The sequence below is a fragment of the Sarcophilus harrisii genome, chromosome 1 (genome assembly GCF_902635505.1).
Source record: "Sarcophilus harrisii chromosome 1, mSarHar1.11, whole genome shotgun sequence".
NCBI lineage: Eukaryota > Metazoa > Chordata > Mammalia > Dasyuromorphia > Dasyuridae > Sarcophilus > Sarcophilus harrisii.
The window spans coordinates 38,530,918-38,550,145 of NC_045426.1; the positions used below are offsets into that span (position 1 = coordinate 38,530,918).

The 19,228-nt window shown below is 33.0% G+C and overlaps 1 protein-coding gene across 6 annotated transcripts in view; it reads left to right on the plus strand.

Annotated features, from left to right (window-relative positions):
* CHL1 (cell adhesion molecule L1 like) overlaps nucleotides 1-19,228 on the plus strand; it is a 267,221-nt gene that overhangs the window by 140,389 nt on the left and 107,604 nt on the right. For all 6 annotated transcript variants that reach the window (XM_031954105.1, XM_031954085.1, XM_031954075.1 and 3 more), the window contains 2 exons: nucleotides 14,614-14,788; nucleotides 18,921-19,029. In XM_031954105.1, coding sequence (XP_031809965.1) covers nucleotides 14,698-14,788; nucleotides 18,921-19,029 — 200 coding nt within the window. In that variant the 5' untranslated portion in view covers nucleotides 14,614-14,697. The remainder of the gene's footprint in view (nucleotides 1-14,613; nucleotides 14,789-18,920; nucleotides 19,030-19,228) is intronic.

Sequence of the window (19,228 nt, forward strand, 5' to 3'; positions counted from 1 at the left end):
TCATATGATGTTCCTTAGGCTAATAGAAAGTGTTTTGAGAGGAGAAAGTTTTTTTTAACAATTTATCTTAATACCTAGCTATTATTTGATGCATAGAAAGAAACAATCTATATGGATTCATGAATCTGCCAATAGTGGACAGAAGTTTCACAAATATCTATATCAGAGTTGTAAGACAAGAGATTTGTGAATCTGAAAGCACTTAACAAATGCTTCTTAAAATGAATGAATAAAGAATAATACATTCTTTCTGGCTAATTTCTATTGACGGAATTGTTGGCTCTTCGCATTCCATCTTTTATGGCTGCTTGGTGAGTCATTGGTCTGGCTTGTATCACTCTTAGACTTGCTTATCCCTTCCTAGACTCATTGTCCCAGATTCTTTGACCACACAGCATGGCAAAAGGACATTGATTCTGTCCTCCTACACTTCCTTCTTCTTTCATAATTTCTTCATTTTTTTATTGTACTCCCTCCACCTCCATTGATTTCATTTAGTATCAGAAAAACAGAATAGATGAAAACTTTGACAGACAGAAGTGTGTGTGGGCACACAGGATCTAATAGTTAATGTATTGTTCAGGAATCTTGATGGGAAACTATAATCTCAAATATTTCCCCATTTCATGCAATCAAATAGTATAAAAATTATTTTTCATATTTATAGCCTTAAGATTAATGAATGTACAATGATGAATCTTTTGGGAAATAGTATGATTAAGCTTTTATAAAATGTACTCTGCTTGGAGCTCTTGTATAATGATTCTGTGTGAAGATGATGGGAAGGTTATGAAGGGATACTGATTAACACCATAAGCAAATCCCTTTGTCTTGTTACTTAACAGAGCAGGGATGCTCAGCAGATTTGCCAAATAGAGCTGGGGTTGATGATCCTTCTTTTGTCTGTGGATTAAAATCCATTAACACTTATTTCTGGATCTATGTGTTTATGACACATACAAATTGATTTAGAGTATTAAGAAAATAAATGCTTCAAAAGAAGTTAAAAAATACTCTTTATATGCCCTGGGTTGTAAGATTTTAAACAATTCATATCACACTTCAGGTTTATGTAAATGTACTCTCCTTCTCCCTCATAGAACTGGATTCCTGATTCAAGAGAATATTTTATGCTTTGCTAAAAATGACAAAAATAACTGAAATAAAAGTGCTCTTAGTTTCCAAAGATAGGGGGTGAGAAAGAAGTGAAGGTTACCTATGTTCTATTGTGAAGATGAAAAACAGCCTTATTCAAAAACATCTCACTTTTTATTTTGAGTACATCTTTTTTTCTCCTCATGAAAAAAAAATTTAAACAATCACAGGTATGTGTGTTACAGACAAGAACTAAAGAATAAATCCACTGATTGAAATATAGAAAGTCACAAACAGAATCTCATCGTTGTTACATGTTCTGGGAATATATTCCTACTTGCATGAAATAATCTTAAAGATTGGTGCTTTAAAGCTTACTTTGGCAGAACACCACAGAAATTGGTTTATCAAAAATGTTCCTACACTGATTTGTAGTAAATGAGATTTCCTCTGTGCAACTGATGGAGGCAAGACAGCTTAATAATGTTTCCTGGTGGAATGGAATGTCACCATAACACTTCTTGGCTGTAAACATTCCTTCTTTTCTTATTAAGACACAGTAACAAAGGGATTGTAAACTGAGTATCTTTGTACTAAGTGCAATTATTTCTATGGATTTAAAACAAATTATTAATCAACTCTAAAATAATATCATTTAATTTGCCTTTATTCCATTTCCATTGAGTTTTTTTTTCCCCAAAAAATACTTGTCAACTTTTAAATGTTATTTTTGAGGTCCCTATTTCCCATTTCCTATTCCCAGTCCATTAAGAAAAATCCATTTAAAATATTTTCTCTGTTCTCTATGGATCACTATTAGAGAAATTTCAATAAGATAGGAGAATGAGTTTAAATTAGGATTTAACATTTTAGTTTCCAAAATTAATTCCTTTGGAGCATTCCTCTAGCCAATCAGTTTAGTTTTGCTAGAAAAATCATGATGTCAGCTGTCAGGCATAAACTTCTAATGCTAATATTATAAATACGCTGAAATTATACAGCATAACATAATTTGTCATCTTAATGAACATTATCAAAAAACACTAATTATTTGCTCTCCCATCATGAGTGGCAGATTTTTAACTATTTTTAGCTAATTGGCAGATTTTTTGTATATCCCTTTGTGTATTTCTCTTTAGCCAGATTTTTCAACAAAACTGAGGTAAGCAGGGCACTCAGCAAGTTATATCACCTCTATGAGTATGTTACCTTGTAAATGAAATAGGCCAAATAATATAAGCTAAAGATTATTAGGAACATGAAAGGGAGTGATGCATATTGCATTCGTTACATTCCTTAAGTAAAATATGGTAGGTTGATGGTAAGTGATGATAATGATGATCATTAATATTTTACTGATGTTCATTTATAAAGGGTCATGATAAGCCAATATGTTGTCTAATATTTAATTAAACTATGGTAGAGGTAGGTAACAACTGCCTTTTGTAATTTTAAACAGTGTTTAGAGGATATAAGGCATACCAAAAGCATCTTTAGTACAACTATTATAACAGAGTGAATGTGTGTCTCATTCTTTTCCCATATGATTTAAATTCAATCTCCTTTTCTAGATCTTTATGTTTTGAAACTTGCTGTTCTTTGTAGTTTGGAGATTGTATGTAGTTGATATTAAAAATATTGTCCTCATATTTTAGTGGAACATTGTTATGTCTTGGTAATTGCTGGCATAAATTCTCTCTGGCATTAATTATTTGGTACAAATAGAGTGTAAATAGTTATCTTTTGATGTAAAATTCTAATTACTAGAAATTATTTTGGTAGTGTTAAATTTTTATATCCTAAAATAATTTTTTTGAAATTTCAGAATCAATCAATCAATAATTCAGTAATCATTTATTAAGCATTTATTTTAGGGCAGGTAGGTGGAATAGTGAACAGAAGGTTAAGCATGCACTGAGAGAGATGTGGGTTCACAACTAGCCTCAGACACTTACTAGTTATTTGACCCTTAGGCAAGCCAGTTAACTCTTTGCCTCAGTTTTCTCATGTATAAAATGAGCTGGAAAAGGGAATGACAAATCATTGCAGTATTTTTGTCAAGAAAATCCCAAATGAGGTCACTTTGTTGGTGTACAGATTCTAGGGGAAACATAGAAGTGAGAAGATCTCTGACCTTAGAGTGCTTCAGTTCTAACAATCTGTCAAAGTTATCCTAAGGTCCCCTTGACCTTAGAGTGCTATTGTTTTAACAACATGTCCATCAATGATTGTAAAGTCTTTTGGCCTAGAAATATAACAATATTTTTTTCCCTTAGACTTTAGGGAAGACATATTAGTGATCTTGAAGCTTAAAGTGCTTCAAAATTAACAATTTATCTGTCAATGATTCTAAAGTCTCCTGGCCTTAGAATAGTCCTAAAAACATTACTCACTCTCAGATAGATAATCTGTTGGTTAGTGATAACCAATTTCCTGAAACAATAGTGAACAGACGACCTCTCAAACCTACCTGTAAGCCATAAAATTAGCAAATAAATAACATGATGCTCTGATCTAATTTTGTCCCATAAATCTATCTATTTTCTCTTGGTTCCTTGCTAATATCTTTTGGAACTTAGCCCACAGCTGTCAGCATAATAAAATTTTACCCTTTAACTTGGAGACAAACTCAATTTGCAAATTCTTTCTTATCCCATACCTGTGATACCAACCTGGGGACTCCTAACATGGATGAGGTGCTTTTTCCCTCAACAATTTGATATAGGTTATATATGTTCAGTCACTTTTTTTCCAAAAATTTATTTCCTTTATTATATTCATTAAAAAAATCATTCTGTTTATATAGCCTTATGTAGTTATTTATTGTCAATATTCTCCATAGACTTAAAACTTCTAGGATGATGATTTTAGGTTTTTTCTTCTTAACTATTATTGTGTTCCAATATTAGAAATGCCAATTCCTGCTGGTGAAAAAAAGAATTTTGCTCCATGGTAACATTTTCCTGGATCTCTAAATCTCTAATTCTGTAATTCCTTGTTGATTGTTATCCTTATCTTTTTTCTTTTTTTTCCCCATTTGTCTCAACATTTCTTCCCTGAATCTATGCCTCTCAATTCTTTTTTTTGGCATTGGTTGTTACAGGAGTCAATTCCCCTTTTCCTAGGTGTAAAAGAATAATTTCTCTAATATATCACGAGATTACACAATAGATTATATTCAATCATGATCCCTATCTCCATTTATAAAATATCTCTCTTCTCTTATGGGAAGGAATTCAACATATTAAGAATTTATGTTGCTTTGGAAATAGTTCTAAACATATTAAAATTATTATCTCATTTCATTCTCCCTATGATCCACTGAGGTAATTGCTATTATTATTCCCATTTTACAGCTGTGGAAATTAGCAAAGAGTGGTTAAATGACTTGCCTAGTATCATATAGCTAGTTGTGTAAAAGGCCAAATTCAATTCAGTTCTATTCAGTTCCAGGCCCAGTACTATAATCACTGTGGTAACCTTTCCCAAAATTAAAACAATATTTCTTCATTACTGTCCAGACTTTTCCCATGTCTCTTCATCATTTTCTCTATCTATTCTCTTGAAATACTACAGGAGACTTTTTTTTTCTTTCCTCCTCACCCCTTCCCTTTATTGTCAGAGTTGCCCTTCATTAGGGAATATAACCTATTTTCTTTTCTTTATTTCTTATTCTTTCTATGCATCTTCACATCCAGAAGTTTTATCTGATAACAAAAATAACAACAGCAATAATTCACTTTAAGAAGGGTATTATGAATTTTAGACTATACTGCTTTAGGCCTGTTTCTTCATCTTCATTTCTGTTTTTACCACCCCACCTCCCTTGTCTTATATGCATTTGGAAAGAAATCTCTTAATACTCCCTTTGATGTACTTTACTTTTGTTTTTCTTGGTTGATTTATTTGCTTACTTTTTGTTGTTACTGATGGAGTTGTTGTTCTTGTCTGTGTTGAGAAGCAATTTATTGCTTAAAGTTTGTTTTGCTTTCTAAAAATGTTTCAAACATCTCTTTTCATTAAATATCTATATTTTGTGAATGAGCAAAGTCATATTTGAAAGCTAAGTCACTCTGAATTGAATTTTATATTTTATTCTTTGGGAAACCATTCATTTTTATGGTTTCTGGTGAGAGTGGAATAGACTTGCATATCATAAATTTCATTTGTTTTTTAATTGAAGGTCTTTGTTCTGGTTACTTAACAGAATTTGCTGTTTATGGGTGTAATTGTTAAATTTTATTATTACATTTCTTGGAGTTTGCAACATTGTTTTTGTTTGATTTTTTTTCTTTGTTTTATAGAGGCATTCTGTTTATTTTTTCATTTGACATGCTACTTTCTATGTTCAGAAATTCTAGGTAGTTTGTACTATTGTTGTTGTTAGTCCTTTAGTCTCAATGATGACCATGACATATGGGAGGTGATGCTATGGCATGCAAGTGAATTGTATTTAAATGAAGGAGGACTGTGCAAAGTCATCTGCCTCACTTTCTCTTCCTGAGCCATCTGGGTCCAGTGGCCAGAAATAGACAAAGATGACTGGAGATGATCCTGGAGGCAGTGGCACATATTGGCCTTTTAAAGCTACGGTTTTCAGTAGGTCTCAGTTTTTGTTTGCATTATGAAGATCAGGTTTTGACTGGCTGTGCTATTCTGAGATTCCTATAAACCTGAAGTTGTTTCTTTGAATCTTGTCTTCAAGATCAATGTCTTTTGCTTATATGGAAATCATAATTTCTTTTAATATTATATTGTTATTATTAATATAATATTTACTATATTCTTCCAGTTTGTCCTATATTTCCATAAATTTCATTCATTATCAGTTGCTTTTATTTCTTTAATAAGACTTTCTATCATGGATTCCAGTTTTTTCTCTTCTGCCAATTATGTTTTATTGTTCAGGTCATTAACTCTGTTTTTAATATTCGTGTTTCCCTTTTAAACCATTTAGGAATGTTCTACTGAGTTCCTGTGTTCTCTTCAGAATCCATGTGGTTCTATCAATCATTAGATTTTATCCATTATTCCTTTTTCTTGAAATGTTTATCCAAGGATGCCTAATTTTTTAAATTTTTTTAGTAGGATATATTCCCTTCTCTCTCATTCTCACACACATGTATGCACATATATCTCTATATAAAACTATATGTATGTGCATGTATGCATATATATGGTTATATGGACACGTATATGAAGGTAACTAGCCTGGATACCCAGCTACACATACATATACACATATATGTGTATATAAGACTTGTGTTCAAATGTGATCTCAGGTACACTTACTAGCTGTATGACTGGACAAGTCACTTAACCCTGTTTACCTCAGTTCTAGATCTGTAAAATGAGCTGGAGAAGGAAATGGCAAACCACATTGGTATTCTTGCCAAGAAAATCCCAAATAAGGTCATGAAGATTCAGACATGAGTGAAACAACTAATTGTCAACAAATGCATATACATACTGCATATATGTGGATACATATATGTACATATATATGCATACATGTGTATATACACACATTCACATACCCTGTTCAATTTGCTTTTGCTCCAAGTCTTTATGTGAATTTCTTCCTTCTGAAATTTTGGGATAATTCCATTCCTTCTTGTTCCTTTTTTTCCCCATATATTGCTTATTTTCTGACACCTTTCCCTTTGAGAATATCCCTGGGGGTTGAATTTCCAAGCTGTCTCAGCCTTCTTCCTAGCTGGGCAAGTCAAGATTTACAGTCTTGATTTCTGCCAGAAATGAAGTGAGTGACATGACTTTGGTGGGGAAATGAGGGGGCAGGAGAATATTCCCATTTGAAGTATAAACTCTCTTCCTCAGGCTTAGTCACATGTCTTCACTTCACACAGATATCAAGTCTTAGTTCCTACTTTTTCCAGTTCTCTGACTGAGTTCTATTGAGATTTAAGTGCTCCTATTCCAATCTGCTATAGAGTTCTTCACTATTGTAGCAGCCTGAGCAAATTTCTGCTTTTTGAATCTCTATTGTGAGTCTGTGAATAGACATTTTCTGCCCTTTTACCACAATTGAAACCTACTGGGCAGTGGGGAAAAGGGTGCTGGATGAGTGTTATGGATTATCTTTTTTATTTTTTTTTTTTTTTTTGGTGACCTAGACCACCAAGATATATGAAATTGCTCTATCTCTTGTTCATAATTCCTATTGGGGAGGTTAAGGATCAGAGAAAATGCTAAATCCAAAAGTGAAATCAAAAGACTTTTTATGCATATTCACCGCATGAAATTTACAAAAAATGTGTAAAAAAGAGTTTAGTCAGTTGGTTTTGTTCTGTGACGGCTGAGTGGAGAATCAATTGGACCTAGGAGATTACGCAGTAAGCTAATGCAGTAATTTAGATTTGAAATGATGAAGGCCTGTACCAGAAAGTTGGAAATTACAGAGGAAAGAGGGCGGGTGATGGATGTGGGAGATTGAGAAGGTAAAAAAAAAAAAAAAGGATTTAACAACTGATTGGATATTGGGAATGAGAAAGAATCATGAGTTTGTAATGACACTTATGTTGCAAATCTGTGTGATTGAGGTTAATGGAACCATCCATGGTAATAGGAAAGCTAGGGGGGAAAATGTTTTTGTTTGTTTATTTATTGTTGTTTGTTTGTTTGTTTTTTGGGGGGATGAGTTCAGTTTTGGACTCATTTTTTACATATTTTGGGGGAAATGTGCTCATTCCTTATAACTATGACAAATACCAATTATTTTGTATTTCTGTCATTATGTAATTGCCCTGTTATTTGAATTCATTTTTAAACTCAAAAAGGGCTTTTTGAAATTGCAACCTAAGCAAGTTCATCCTTTTCATCTTTTGCAGCATTTTTATTACTGTAGGTTCTAAGTATAATCTCTGGAATTTGTGTTGTGACATTTTTCAATTACCTCAAGTTTTTCAACTTTTCTTCAGATTTTAATAGGTCTTTGATTTTATCTGCTTTTATTATAATTACTGATAATTTAAAGCTCTTTTAACTTTATAATTGCAGCACCTTTATGGCCCATTTGTATTTCCTTAGCTCTTTCCTCTCAATATCTTTTGAGATGGGTGGTAGAGTATAATTATCCCCATTGTCCATAGAAAGAAACTGCCTTATTCATGGTCACATATATATTATCAAAGCATCATTGAGGCAAAAAGTTCTTAATTTGGTTATGTTGTACTGGTTCTTTTTGGTGTTAAAGTCCAGAGTGTAATATGAAATATATTTCACAAAATTGACCTTTATCACTTTCTTCTTATCAAAGAGATATTAGGTGACTTACAGTTTGAACATTATATACAATGACAACTTGAGGGACAAAAACAAAATAGATATAGCTAAATAAATAAAGAGAATTGTCAATGCTCGAGATAAGTTCCCTATTAAAAGTGAGTGCAATATATTTGGCTCAGAATTTCCTGGAATCTGAAACAGCAGCAGCAATAGTAGTTGTAATTTTAAGGAGATACTGATGCTGATGGTGATAAGAATGATAATGTCAGCAACAACAAAAGAAACAACACCTTGTGATGGATAGTTTCTTCTTTTTTCTTATTAAAAACAAAGCACAAAAACTACGCCTGGAAACATATTTATTTTTCTTGATTTTAATTCAAGATGAATTGAACATATGGGTCTCTTATTTGCTTTTTTTTTTCCTTTATTTTTCTTTTTTAATATCTCAAGACAGCCATCACTCATTTAAATTCTGCCTATTTTCTTGAGAAATCAATCTGATGGCCAGTATATCTGGTATGACTGAGAACTTTCATTCTCCTTAAGAAGGAAGTTGGAGCCTTTTATTATTTCTACAGAAGGGCAGCAGGAGGCAGACTATTTATTTATTTACTTATTGCTAGCTTTCACAGACAGTTAATTAAAACCTCAACTGCTCTAGGGCTATATTGACAACCACTTGGGATTTGAGTTAAATGCCCTTAACATTGCCAAGAGGGAGAGCTACTAATTTTGTATATGTCCAAGAACCTTATTATTATTTCATTTCAAACTGAGTTTTTCATCAGTTCCATGGGTTGCTATTTCACTGAATTCTAGAATGTGTGATGTAAAAATCATTCATTACCCAGGAAAGACAAATTGAGATTTAAAATTGCATTAATTTTATGCTACAAAATAGATATAGTCTATAGGCAGATCTTTTCCATATTCTGCATGATGAAATGACAAAGAACTATTCTTTCTATAATCTGAAAGCTATTTCTGTGTTCTCTTTTGTCATCTTTTAATGCAACTTGCCCTGCAGGCGGTCAATTTCTCATTACTAGTGGCTTTTAAGTAAATACCCTCTTAACATGCATGTCTCTCGTAAATGAAATCAGAATCTTATAAAAAGATAAGGTCACATGTGGAATTAACCATTAAATAGCCCCAGGAGACTGGTAGCTTTGTTGATGTTGACTCTCTGCTATACCGTCATGTTCTGATTATATGAACTGGACTCATCATTCCATTTTTATAAGATCACTTGACAAGAAGTGGCTTGGTTAAGTGAACAGAGCAGTGAGTTCAGAGCAAGGGAGACATTGGTTGAAATTTCAATGCTGAAACCAGAGATTAAGACAGACATAGAAAAAGAGATAGAGAAAGAAGAGAGATGAAGGGGAGAGAGAAAAAGGGAAAGGGAAAGACAAAGAAAAGGAGAGACACACAGAGAGAGACAAAGACACAGAGAAATGAATGAGTAGTAGAGAAAGACATAGAATTGTGGTCTGGGAAGTCTTAAGATTGTATGTTATTGACAAGATGCCAATATTTGTATCAGTAGATGGAGATACTACTTTGAATCAGTAGATTCAAATCATTGAATTGACAGATGTAATCTCTTTTTTTCTATCTCTTTTTCTAACTTTCTGCCTGTCTCTCTGTTTCTGGCTATTTCTCTATCTTTATTCCATTTACCTTTATATTATATTTGTCTCTCATATCTTTCTTCATGTATTTGTATATATAAAACACACACACACACACACACATATATATATATTCAACAAAATAATCAAATAAAATATAGTTTGTCTACGTGTACAAAATTTCATTGAATATTTAATGAAGAAAAAGTTTAATACCATAAAGAAGTAGTGCTGGCCCATTTCTACTTGAACATTATTTAAAAAAGAAAAAAATATAAGAATGAGATAACAAACATAGCATTGTACCCCAAAACTTAAAAAAAAAACATAGAAATCTCTAGGGCTTAATTGTCAAATCTTTATTGAATTTCCTTTGGTGGAAAAATTATAGAAGTATTTCTATATGAGTTATCTGAAATAAAAGCTGTCTTAAAACCATTAAAATTCCTACACTTAGATCATCACCGTTGAGCAATTAGTCTATAGGCTATTTTGATATAATAATTGAGTACTTAAGGATGCTAACCTACTTTAGGAGATTAATGGGAATTTAACATTTTCTCACTTACTTGAATGACTAATATTTTTATTCCCTGCTTCAGGAAGGGATAATTTATGGTATAGAATTTGAAATACATAGTTCCTTAATAGCATCAAGGTTTTGAACAATTTGGTCTTCACTAATAAAGGGCAGCTCATTAAACAAAGAAATGAGCTGCCCCTAAAACAATTAACATCAACTTTTAAAGGAACTAAATAGTAAATAACGCTCATTAGAAGGAATCATACAATTATAAAAAGTTATATCAGCTTCCTGCTCTCATCATCTTTCACAAAAGAAAAAGAGAAATTAAAATGAGAAAGAAGTAAACATTTCCCACTACATTCATTATTTCTTAAACAGATGTGAATCACAGCCTTGCAACTAGCTATCTTGTTTTATGACAGCCAACAATGTGGATGATCTTAGATAACTTTGCTTGTTCTTAAATGTGAAAACATCTGAGAATACTGACGATAGAAGTGATATCATCTACCAAAGCCATTAGTATAAGAACATTTAAAGATAGAAGTCTCCCAGTACTGAAAAAGGCTATAGTAGAATAAAAAATTAACTTTTTAAGGGATAGAGATCTGATGTATAGGGAGGAGTATTGGGTTGACAGGTTTTAAGACTTTTGCTTAAGTCCTTGTTCTCTGGTTTACTAATAATCTCAGGTTGGATAATTAATCTCTCCATAGTTTAATGTGCTTGCTCATTTGAGAAATAGAGAACATAGAAAGAGAAGGAAGAGGAGGAGGAGGAGAAATAGAGAAGGAGCACAAACAAAGCAGAGGAAACCAGGGAGGGCAAGAGTGAGCTGAAAAAGTAAAAAAGACCTCTTATTTTTCCATCACAAATTTCTTAACTCTTTGCAATCTGATTTCCATTTAACTGAAATTCCTCACTATAGAGTTATTCAAAATAATTGCCAAATCAGATGATGTTTATTAAATTCTTGTTCTTTTGAACTCCCTGTCACATTTAGCACTATTCATGGCACTCTCATCCTGAATATTCTATACTGTTTACTCCCAAAACCCGAACCATCTCTATCTTGTTCAGCCTATTTGTTGGCTTATTATTATTTAGACTCCTTTGCTGGATTATCTATATTATTCTTTTCAAAAGTGTATGTGCTTCAAGTTTAGTCTTAGGACCTTTTCCTTTCCTCTCTATTTCCTGTCACTGGATGGATTCATTAAATCCAAAAGATTATTTCACTTTAGTTGACTCAAGTCCAATATTTATTTTCATCTTCCATGGCACATCAGCAAGTGCTTATTGGATATTTTGATGGTCTATAGGCATCTAAAACGCAACTTGTTAGAAAAGCTCTCCATTTAAAAATGCTAATTCAAAATGGCTGACCCAATGCCATTTTCATCTCTGCTTCCTCACTTTCCTGTATTCCTTTAAGGAACAGTTAAAACCAAATTTTCCACAAGAAGCCTTTCTCAATCTCCTTTATCTAATGATTTCTCTCCCTTAATTATTTCTAATTAATCCTGAATAGGTTGGTTGTAAATAATTAAATATTTTCTCCCCCATTAGACTGTGAGCACTTTGAAAGCAGTGATTCTCTTTCTACTCTTACTCCCCTGCGTATGTATGTATATGTGTGTATATACATACACACACACACACACACACACACACACACACACATATATATATATATAAAGATTTGTGTGCCTATGAATGTGTGCACTTATTCATATCCATGTGTATGTAAATATATGATACATATATACATCAATACATATTTCATAAATATATATAACCTGTATATGCATAATATCTCCATACATATAACTACTACTTACACAGTATCTTAATTAATGCCTGCTTATTAAATTTTTCTTGACTTGTCTTCATAACTTCACTTAATATACCCAATATAAAATTCAGTATCTCTTCCCTGCTCTAATAAATTTTCCTGCTCATGCCAAGGATTATATCATTCTTCAAGGAATTTTCTTGAAACCCAATTGTCTTAGGTTCACAATCCCAATGATGTCCTCACTTTCCCTGTTTCTGTCTTCCCACATGACTAATCCAGATATTTCTACCATAGCAACTCTTATTTCTGACTACTTCTTTCTCTACTAATACACATTTTCATGGCACAAATTCTCATTTTTTTCCCCTAGACTATTGCAACGGCATCCTAGTTTGCTTCCTTCCCTCATAACTCCCTGAACTTTAATTCTCCGGATATTGTAGTATTGCATCACTGGAATCCATGTAACATCACCAGAGGAATGTTGATGTTCAAAATGACGGTCTCTGAGAAACTTAGGATCGTGGAAAGTACTGATTAATTCTTCAAAATCAATATAGTCTATTAGTTTCTTCCTATTCAAGTTATGGTCTGATACATTGTCCATCTGCAGCAGTTCAATAGTGTCACATTTTAAAGGCTATTTAAAATTAGTTCCATATCTATAAAGAGAAAAGGAGAGAAAAGAGAGAGGGAGGGAGGGAGAAAAGGAGGGAGGAAGAGAGAGAGAGAGAGAGAGAAAGAGAGAGAGAGAGAGAGAGAGAGAGAGAGAGAGAGAGAGAGAGAGAAGGAGAGAGAGAGAGAGAAAGAGAGAGAGGAAGAGAAGAGGTAGAGAAAGAGAGAGGGAAGAAGAAAGATATAGAGCTAGAATAACTGTGATATAGGATTTAGCAGGCATTGGTTTTCATCATTCAGCCCTGTGCTTTCACAAATGATTGAGGTAGCTTTTCCAAATCTCATCTTCTCCTTTTGTAGCACTCTGAATAATAGTGTTGACAGAAATAGCTATCATTTCAGTACAGCTACTGGTGAAAAGTAGCCTGATGAAGAAAGTGTAATAAAAGTGCAAGTACCCCCACAAACAACCTGCTCCACATACACACACTCACCCACAAATAAATATCCCTTATATTTGTGGATCTTACATACAGAAACAAAAGCATTTAAAATTTATTTAAATGCAATTGGACAGACTTTTCTTAAGTGGGTATTATAAGTAAGGCATGACATGGCAGTCCTTGCTTTCAAGGTGCTTAACATCAAGTAGAAAAAGAATGATGCAGGATTAAATATTAATAATAGATATATTATTAAGCTATCTTCCATCTGCATTGTTGTTGTTTGTTTATTTGTTGTTGTTTTGCCCAAGTTCTGGGTGCAATTCATACAATATGGGAATTTGATAGTAACCCTATGTTTTGACAAATCGTCTTATTGTCTTTTCAGTGATACTTTGATTTCCTCTATTACTTCTTAAGGCAAAGAAAAAAAAAGCCAGCATGATATAATTTGTCTAATATTGGAGTTGGAGGCAAGAATACTTAGGTTTAAATCCAATCTTTGCTTCTTGCTAGCTATGTGACCTTAGGCAAGTCATTTAATTCCTCTAATATTTCATTTTCTCTTCTGCTACCAGAGAAGCTTGAAGTCTTTTCTTATTCTAGATTCTAAGAATTGGCTCCCAAGCTTAATGAAAGAAAAACTTAAAGGAATGGAGGTGATTGATATTCCTACCTCTTCTAATTCAACCTAAATGAGTATATTAGTAAACTGGACTAGTCCATATCCATTTGTTTCTCCCTTCTCTAGCCTTAATCCTCTTCCTTCCAGGTGGGTGACTTTGAACAGTACAGAAGGAAAGAGCAAGAAAATCAAAGCTTTATATTTTTTACAAATATTAATGAATCAAATAGGATTAGCTGTTCATTTTAATGGAAAGGGGTCATGATAATGAATGGGACCATATTTGTACTGTTTTCCATTCATTAGAACAATTAAGTACTTTCTAAATGGAACACTGCTTTCAGATACACAACAAATAATAACTGGCAAGATTACCCAAATCTTATGCATTAACTGCCCTTTTCTTTCTCAGGCAATGTAAGGTAGTGTTCCTCTGTCCACAGTGTAACTGATAAGGAGTCCAGTGTGAGAGGTGTGTATATGTATACATAAAGCCATGTCAGGAAATAAAAATTAAGAAGAAAAATATGACCTAATAGAACTTATATGTGAAGTTTTTAGGAATTTAATAATCATATTTGGAGCATGTGAGCTAATTGTGTTATTGTCATTGTTTTCTGACATTCTAGATTCAAATCCTCCCCTTCCTTTGGAACCCAGAGTGAAAGAACTTCAATCATCTCTACTTTCTAAATTGCCAACCTCCTCCAGTTATGAAGATGCAGCTAAGCCGAAGAGGATACGTTAGATGCCTGCTTTTCTTCATGTTAAAATTAACAGCAGCCATTGAAATACCAATCTCAGGTAATATTTCATGATCTAATAATTGGTTGAGAAGCCATGGTAGAAAATAGGATAATTTTTTAAAGCAATTGGAATGAAAGGTATTTATTCGTAATGGGTAAAAAATCTGTCTTGAAAGTCAGGAAAGCCTAGCTTCAAGTATTGATACTGATATGTGCTTGCTGTGTGATGTCTGACAAGTCATCTAAACTCTCAAGGCCCAAGGAATTGCTCCAAGAATATTATTTGCATGATATGGGGTAATTTACATTGTTAGAGAGAGTTGGTTTAGTTTGAGTTTCCCCAACCAAGAATTTCAATGAAATCACTGTGCTATGACAAATCACTGTAGTCATTTATATTTTGGAAAATAAAAACTCTTCATGTTCTGTACCACTTAACTTCATGATCCAGAGAAACCTTACTGCTCAGCAAAATCGCTTCTGTCCTTTTACGTTAAATGACTTAGCCTGAATTGTAATTATTCTATGACTTGATTTTTTTCTCCTTCATTCTGGAAAGCAAACAGATAAGTGGCTGGCAGAACTACTGAAAAGCTCTCCCTCCTGTGCCTCCTGTCTCATTTAGACAGATAGAGCCTCTTTACCAGTACAGGTGTAGCTTTAATAATTATTCAAAATTGTTTTCAGCTTTTAAACTATTTTCCTTTATACCTGAATAAAAGTTTTTAAAGGGATAATGTTTTGGTATTCAAAAATGAGCTTTGGACAACAAAAGTCTAAAACTAAAAGTAGTCTTCATATTCTTTAGATTACCATGATTATTTGTTCTATTTTTTATCTCTATAAAATGTGTGTGTGTGTGTATGTGTGTGTGAGAACAAGCATATTGGTAGATGAAGATGGAAAGAGATAAAGATGATATAAATATATTATAAAAATGTGTATATGTGACAAAGAAAGAGGGGAGGAACAGAGAGAGATAGAGAGACAGAAAGAGAAGTAGAGGTAGAGGGAGCAGGAGAGAGAGGGAGGAAGAGAGGAAGGGAGGGAAAAAGAGACAGGGACAGAGACAGAGAGGGAGGGAGAAAGAGACAGATACAGTAACAGAGACAGGTAGAGGAAAGGAACAGAAGAAGAGAAGAGATGAAAAGAGAAAAGGGAGAGCAAGAGAAAGGAGAGGGAGATATCATCTGCTGTCAAAGAGGGATAAGTGACAGAGCAAGAGTTCAATCCTAAATCTCTATGTTATAATTCATGACTTTTTTCTATTGCATCTCACTACTTTGTCATTAAGTGGGCAATTATTCCCTGTAACATGGAAATGTTGGAATAAGTGAGATTAAAAGGCCCTTCCAGTTCTTAATATATTAAAAAGGGGTTCATTGATTTATTTTTGAAAGCAAAATTGCTTTTGTGCTAATTATTTGAATAGAAAATAGAGGAAAGGGATCTGGTTTCTGAGGAACCCTCTGAGACTTGGCTTTTTTTCCCTTTTCCTTCCTCATCGTACTCCATCTGTATTTGGGATTTCTAACACAAATTTTCTCTCCTTTGATTCTCCTCCCTACTCTCCCTTCAGCCATCTTGTTTTTTGCCCTCATTGGTATCTGCAAATTATCCCTTGAGTAAAGGAGGTTTCTACAAATTATTAATTATTTTGTCCCACCTATTTGTCTTGCTTACTTGTGAAAATCCTTAGCATTCATGTAGTGTGATGTACTTTGAAAACAATTGTTGTCAAATACTGATGGAATGTTTTTGGAGGAACTGAATATTTATACATGCATTTCAGGGACTCTAGAGTCTTCCTTGGAAAATGCAGCTGACTCAGATATCCCATTTGAATGTCAAAGAGTCTGCTGCCTCTGTAATTGGCCTAATTATGGAGAAAAGGACTTGAAATATTGAATGTATATTCCTATAAATACCCAAAGGTCATTAGATTCATTCCCTGAATAATTAGCTTTTTCTGAGCTTTTACAAGCTGGGCAAATATGAGATGGAATAATACTCTAATAAACATGATGTTCACAAGGTATTAACTGATATCTGAGGGACGGTTACCATGATAATTTATTCATCATCACCTTGAACTATAAAGCAGAGCTTGTAATCTGAAGGGCAATAAGGTTAATCAAACTGTGACGAAGAGTTGCATAGACACACGATAAGCCATTTGCTCTGATGGATATAATTATTCATTTTCTTATTTTATGAACAGTAATATATCTATTTCATGCCTGAAAAGTGAACTTGAGCTAATATCCTTATGTCATGGGAAAAGTCAACAGCTAAACAAAAAGATAGACACATTTAGATGGTAGAAAACTTAAGAATGGCCTAGGGAGGTAGTGAAGTAAATAGAGCACTGGACCTGAAGACAAGAAAACTTGAGTTTGAGCCCAAGCTCAGACATTTATGTGTATGGCCATGGGCAAGCCACTTAACCTTTTATAAGAGTTTCACCGTAGCTTTAAAATAGAATAGTTGTCTCTGGGAAGTAGGTGTTCTCATCATTCCTATTTTAAAGCTGGGGAATTAAATTATTTTATAAATCTAAAAACGTTATATCATTGTTATCTGCAATTATCATGATCTATATTAATAATTATAATAATACTTTCCCCATGTGTACAAAGTGAAGTTATTATTAACAATAGCAATATAGCACCATCTTACATTACAGATGGGGAAGCTAAAACTAATATCACTAATCAATTAATTATGATCAAGAATGGGCTTGGATTATAATCAACTCACAAACATTAATATTAATGGCAAATATTAATTAAATTAATAATAATAATTCTACTAAGGTCTCAAAAATGTATATCCTTTTTATAGCTCTGTAGGTTTCTCCTAAACTGTGTTGTAACTGAACAAATCACTTAGCATTTTCAGCTTCAGTTTTCCTTTATATAATTATTCCATTATCTTTTGAGATAAAATAGCACTTATCTCACAGGGTTGTTATGAGAATTAAGATATTTTTACAAACTTTAAAACACCATATAAACATCAGTTGCTGCTGCTAGTATATTATTAATACTGATAGCTAGAACTTTTATAATTTTGTGTTTTGCTAAGAGTTTGACAGATGTCTGCTTGTTTAGTCCTCATTACAACTCTGAAATATAAATGCTATTATTATATAGGTGAACAGTCTGATATACAGCGACATTAAATGACTTGCCTTTGGTCTTATAATTGTTAAGTTTAATTTAAGATAGGATTCAAACTTAGGTTTTCTTGATTATAAGTATTGAATTCTAGCCATTCTACCACTTCAATATCCTTATTGCTACTTTTATTAATGCTATCTGCTGCTGATTTTACTTCTTTTACTAGTACCACCACTACTACTGCTACAACTACTACAATTTCTACCGCCACCACCACCACCACCACCACCACTACTACCACCACTACTATTGCCACTATTACTAATTATTTACTAGCCTTAACAGATTTCATGCAGCAGCAGCAGTCTGGCAGCAAATTCATTTTGAGGAGACTCTGTGATTTTTAAATTTGATTGTAATCCAAGCCTGTTTTCTGACCACAAACAGTAATGACTCAAATATGTATAGTGAGTTTAATTTAAATGGAAAGAAAACAGAAATAGAGGCAGGTAGTCTAATGCAAAGAGTACCAAGACAGAAATGAGACCCATAGGTTCTAACTTGTGTTAGTTGTGTTACTTTTAATCATTTATATCTCTTCTGTGTAATCCATCACTCTTATCTCTAAATAAATTGGACTTTTACATTGTCTTTCAGTGCTGAATCTTTGCTTTTAAACATGACAATAATGTTAAGATGTCATATTAAGCATGTCCATTAGAAATATTAAAAAGAACTCATTAGAAACTCTATTTACAAATGTGATTCTTTCCAAATATGTTCTGCCAACTTGAGTTGAAGAGAAGTTAGACTTCTATTTAATTGTCCAAGTAAAGCATTTGTTCAAAACTTGCAATATAATAAATTATAGAGTAAGAGAAGACTATGAAGAGTAAAAAAGATTTGAAAGCATAAAATATTCTTTCTAACTGTGAAATGATATTTGAATTTTTGCTGATTCTTTTACTTGTCAAGATGATAGTCAGCAAAGATGATTATAGTTCTTGCAGTGTCAGCTTTAACATGATTTTGAAAGTCTGATTACTAAATGTATATTTTTAAATTTAGTTAAACAGGTCCCAACAATCATCACAGAACAGTCAACAGTACAAGTTGCATTTCCTTTCGACGAATACTTTCAGTTTGTCTGTGAAGCCAAAGGAAATCCAGAACCAACGTAAGTATTATCATATGGGATTAAATTTAGGGAATGTACAATATCTCTTTAAATCTATGTTTTTTTACTCTGATGTGCTCATGTTGCACTAGAAACTACATCAGTTCAAATTAAGAGAGGTATTTTACAGTTCAAAATAGAATCTTGAATAAGGAATCAAAAGATGGATTCTAATCCTGATGCTGCATTAATTTGACAT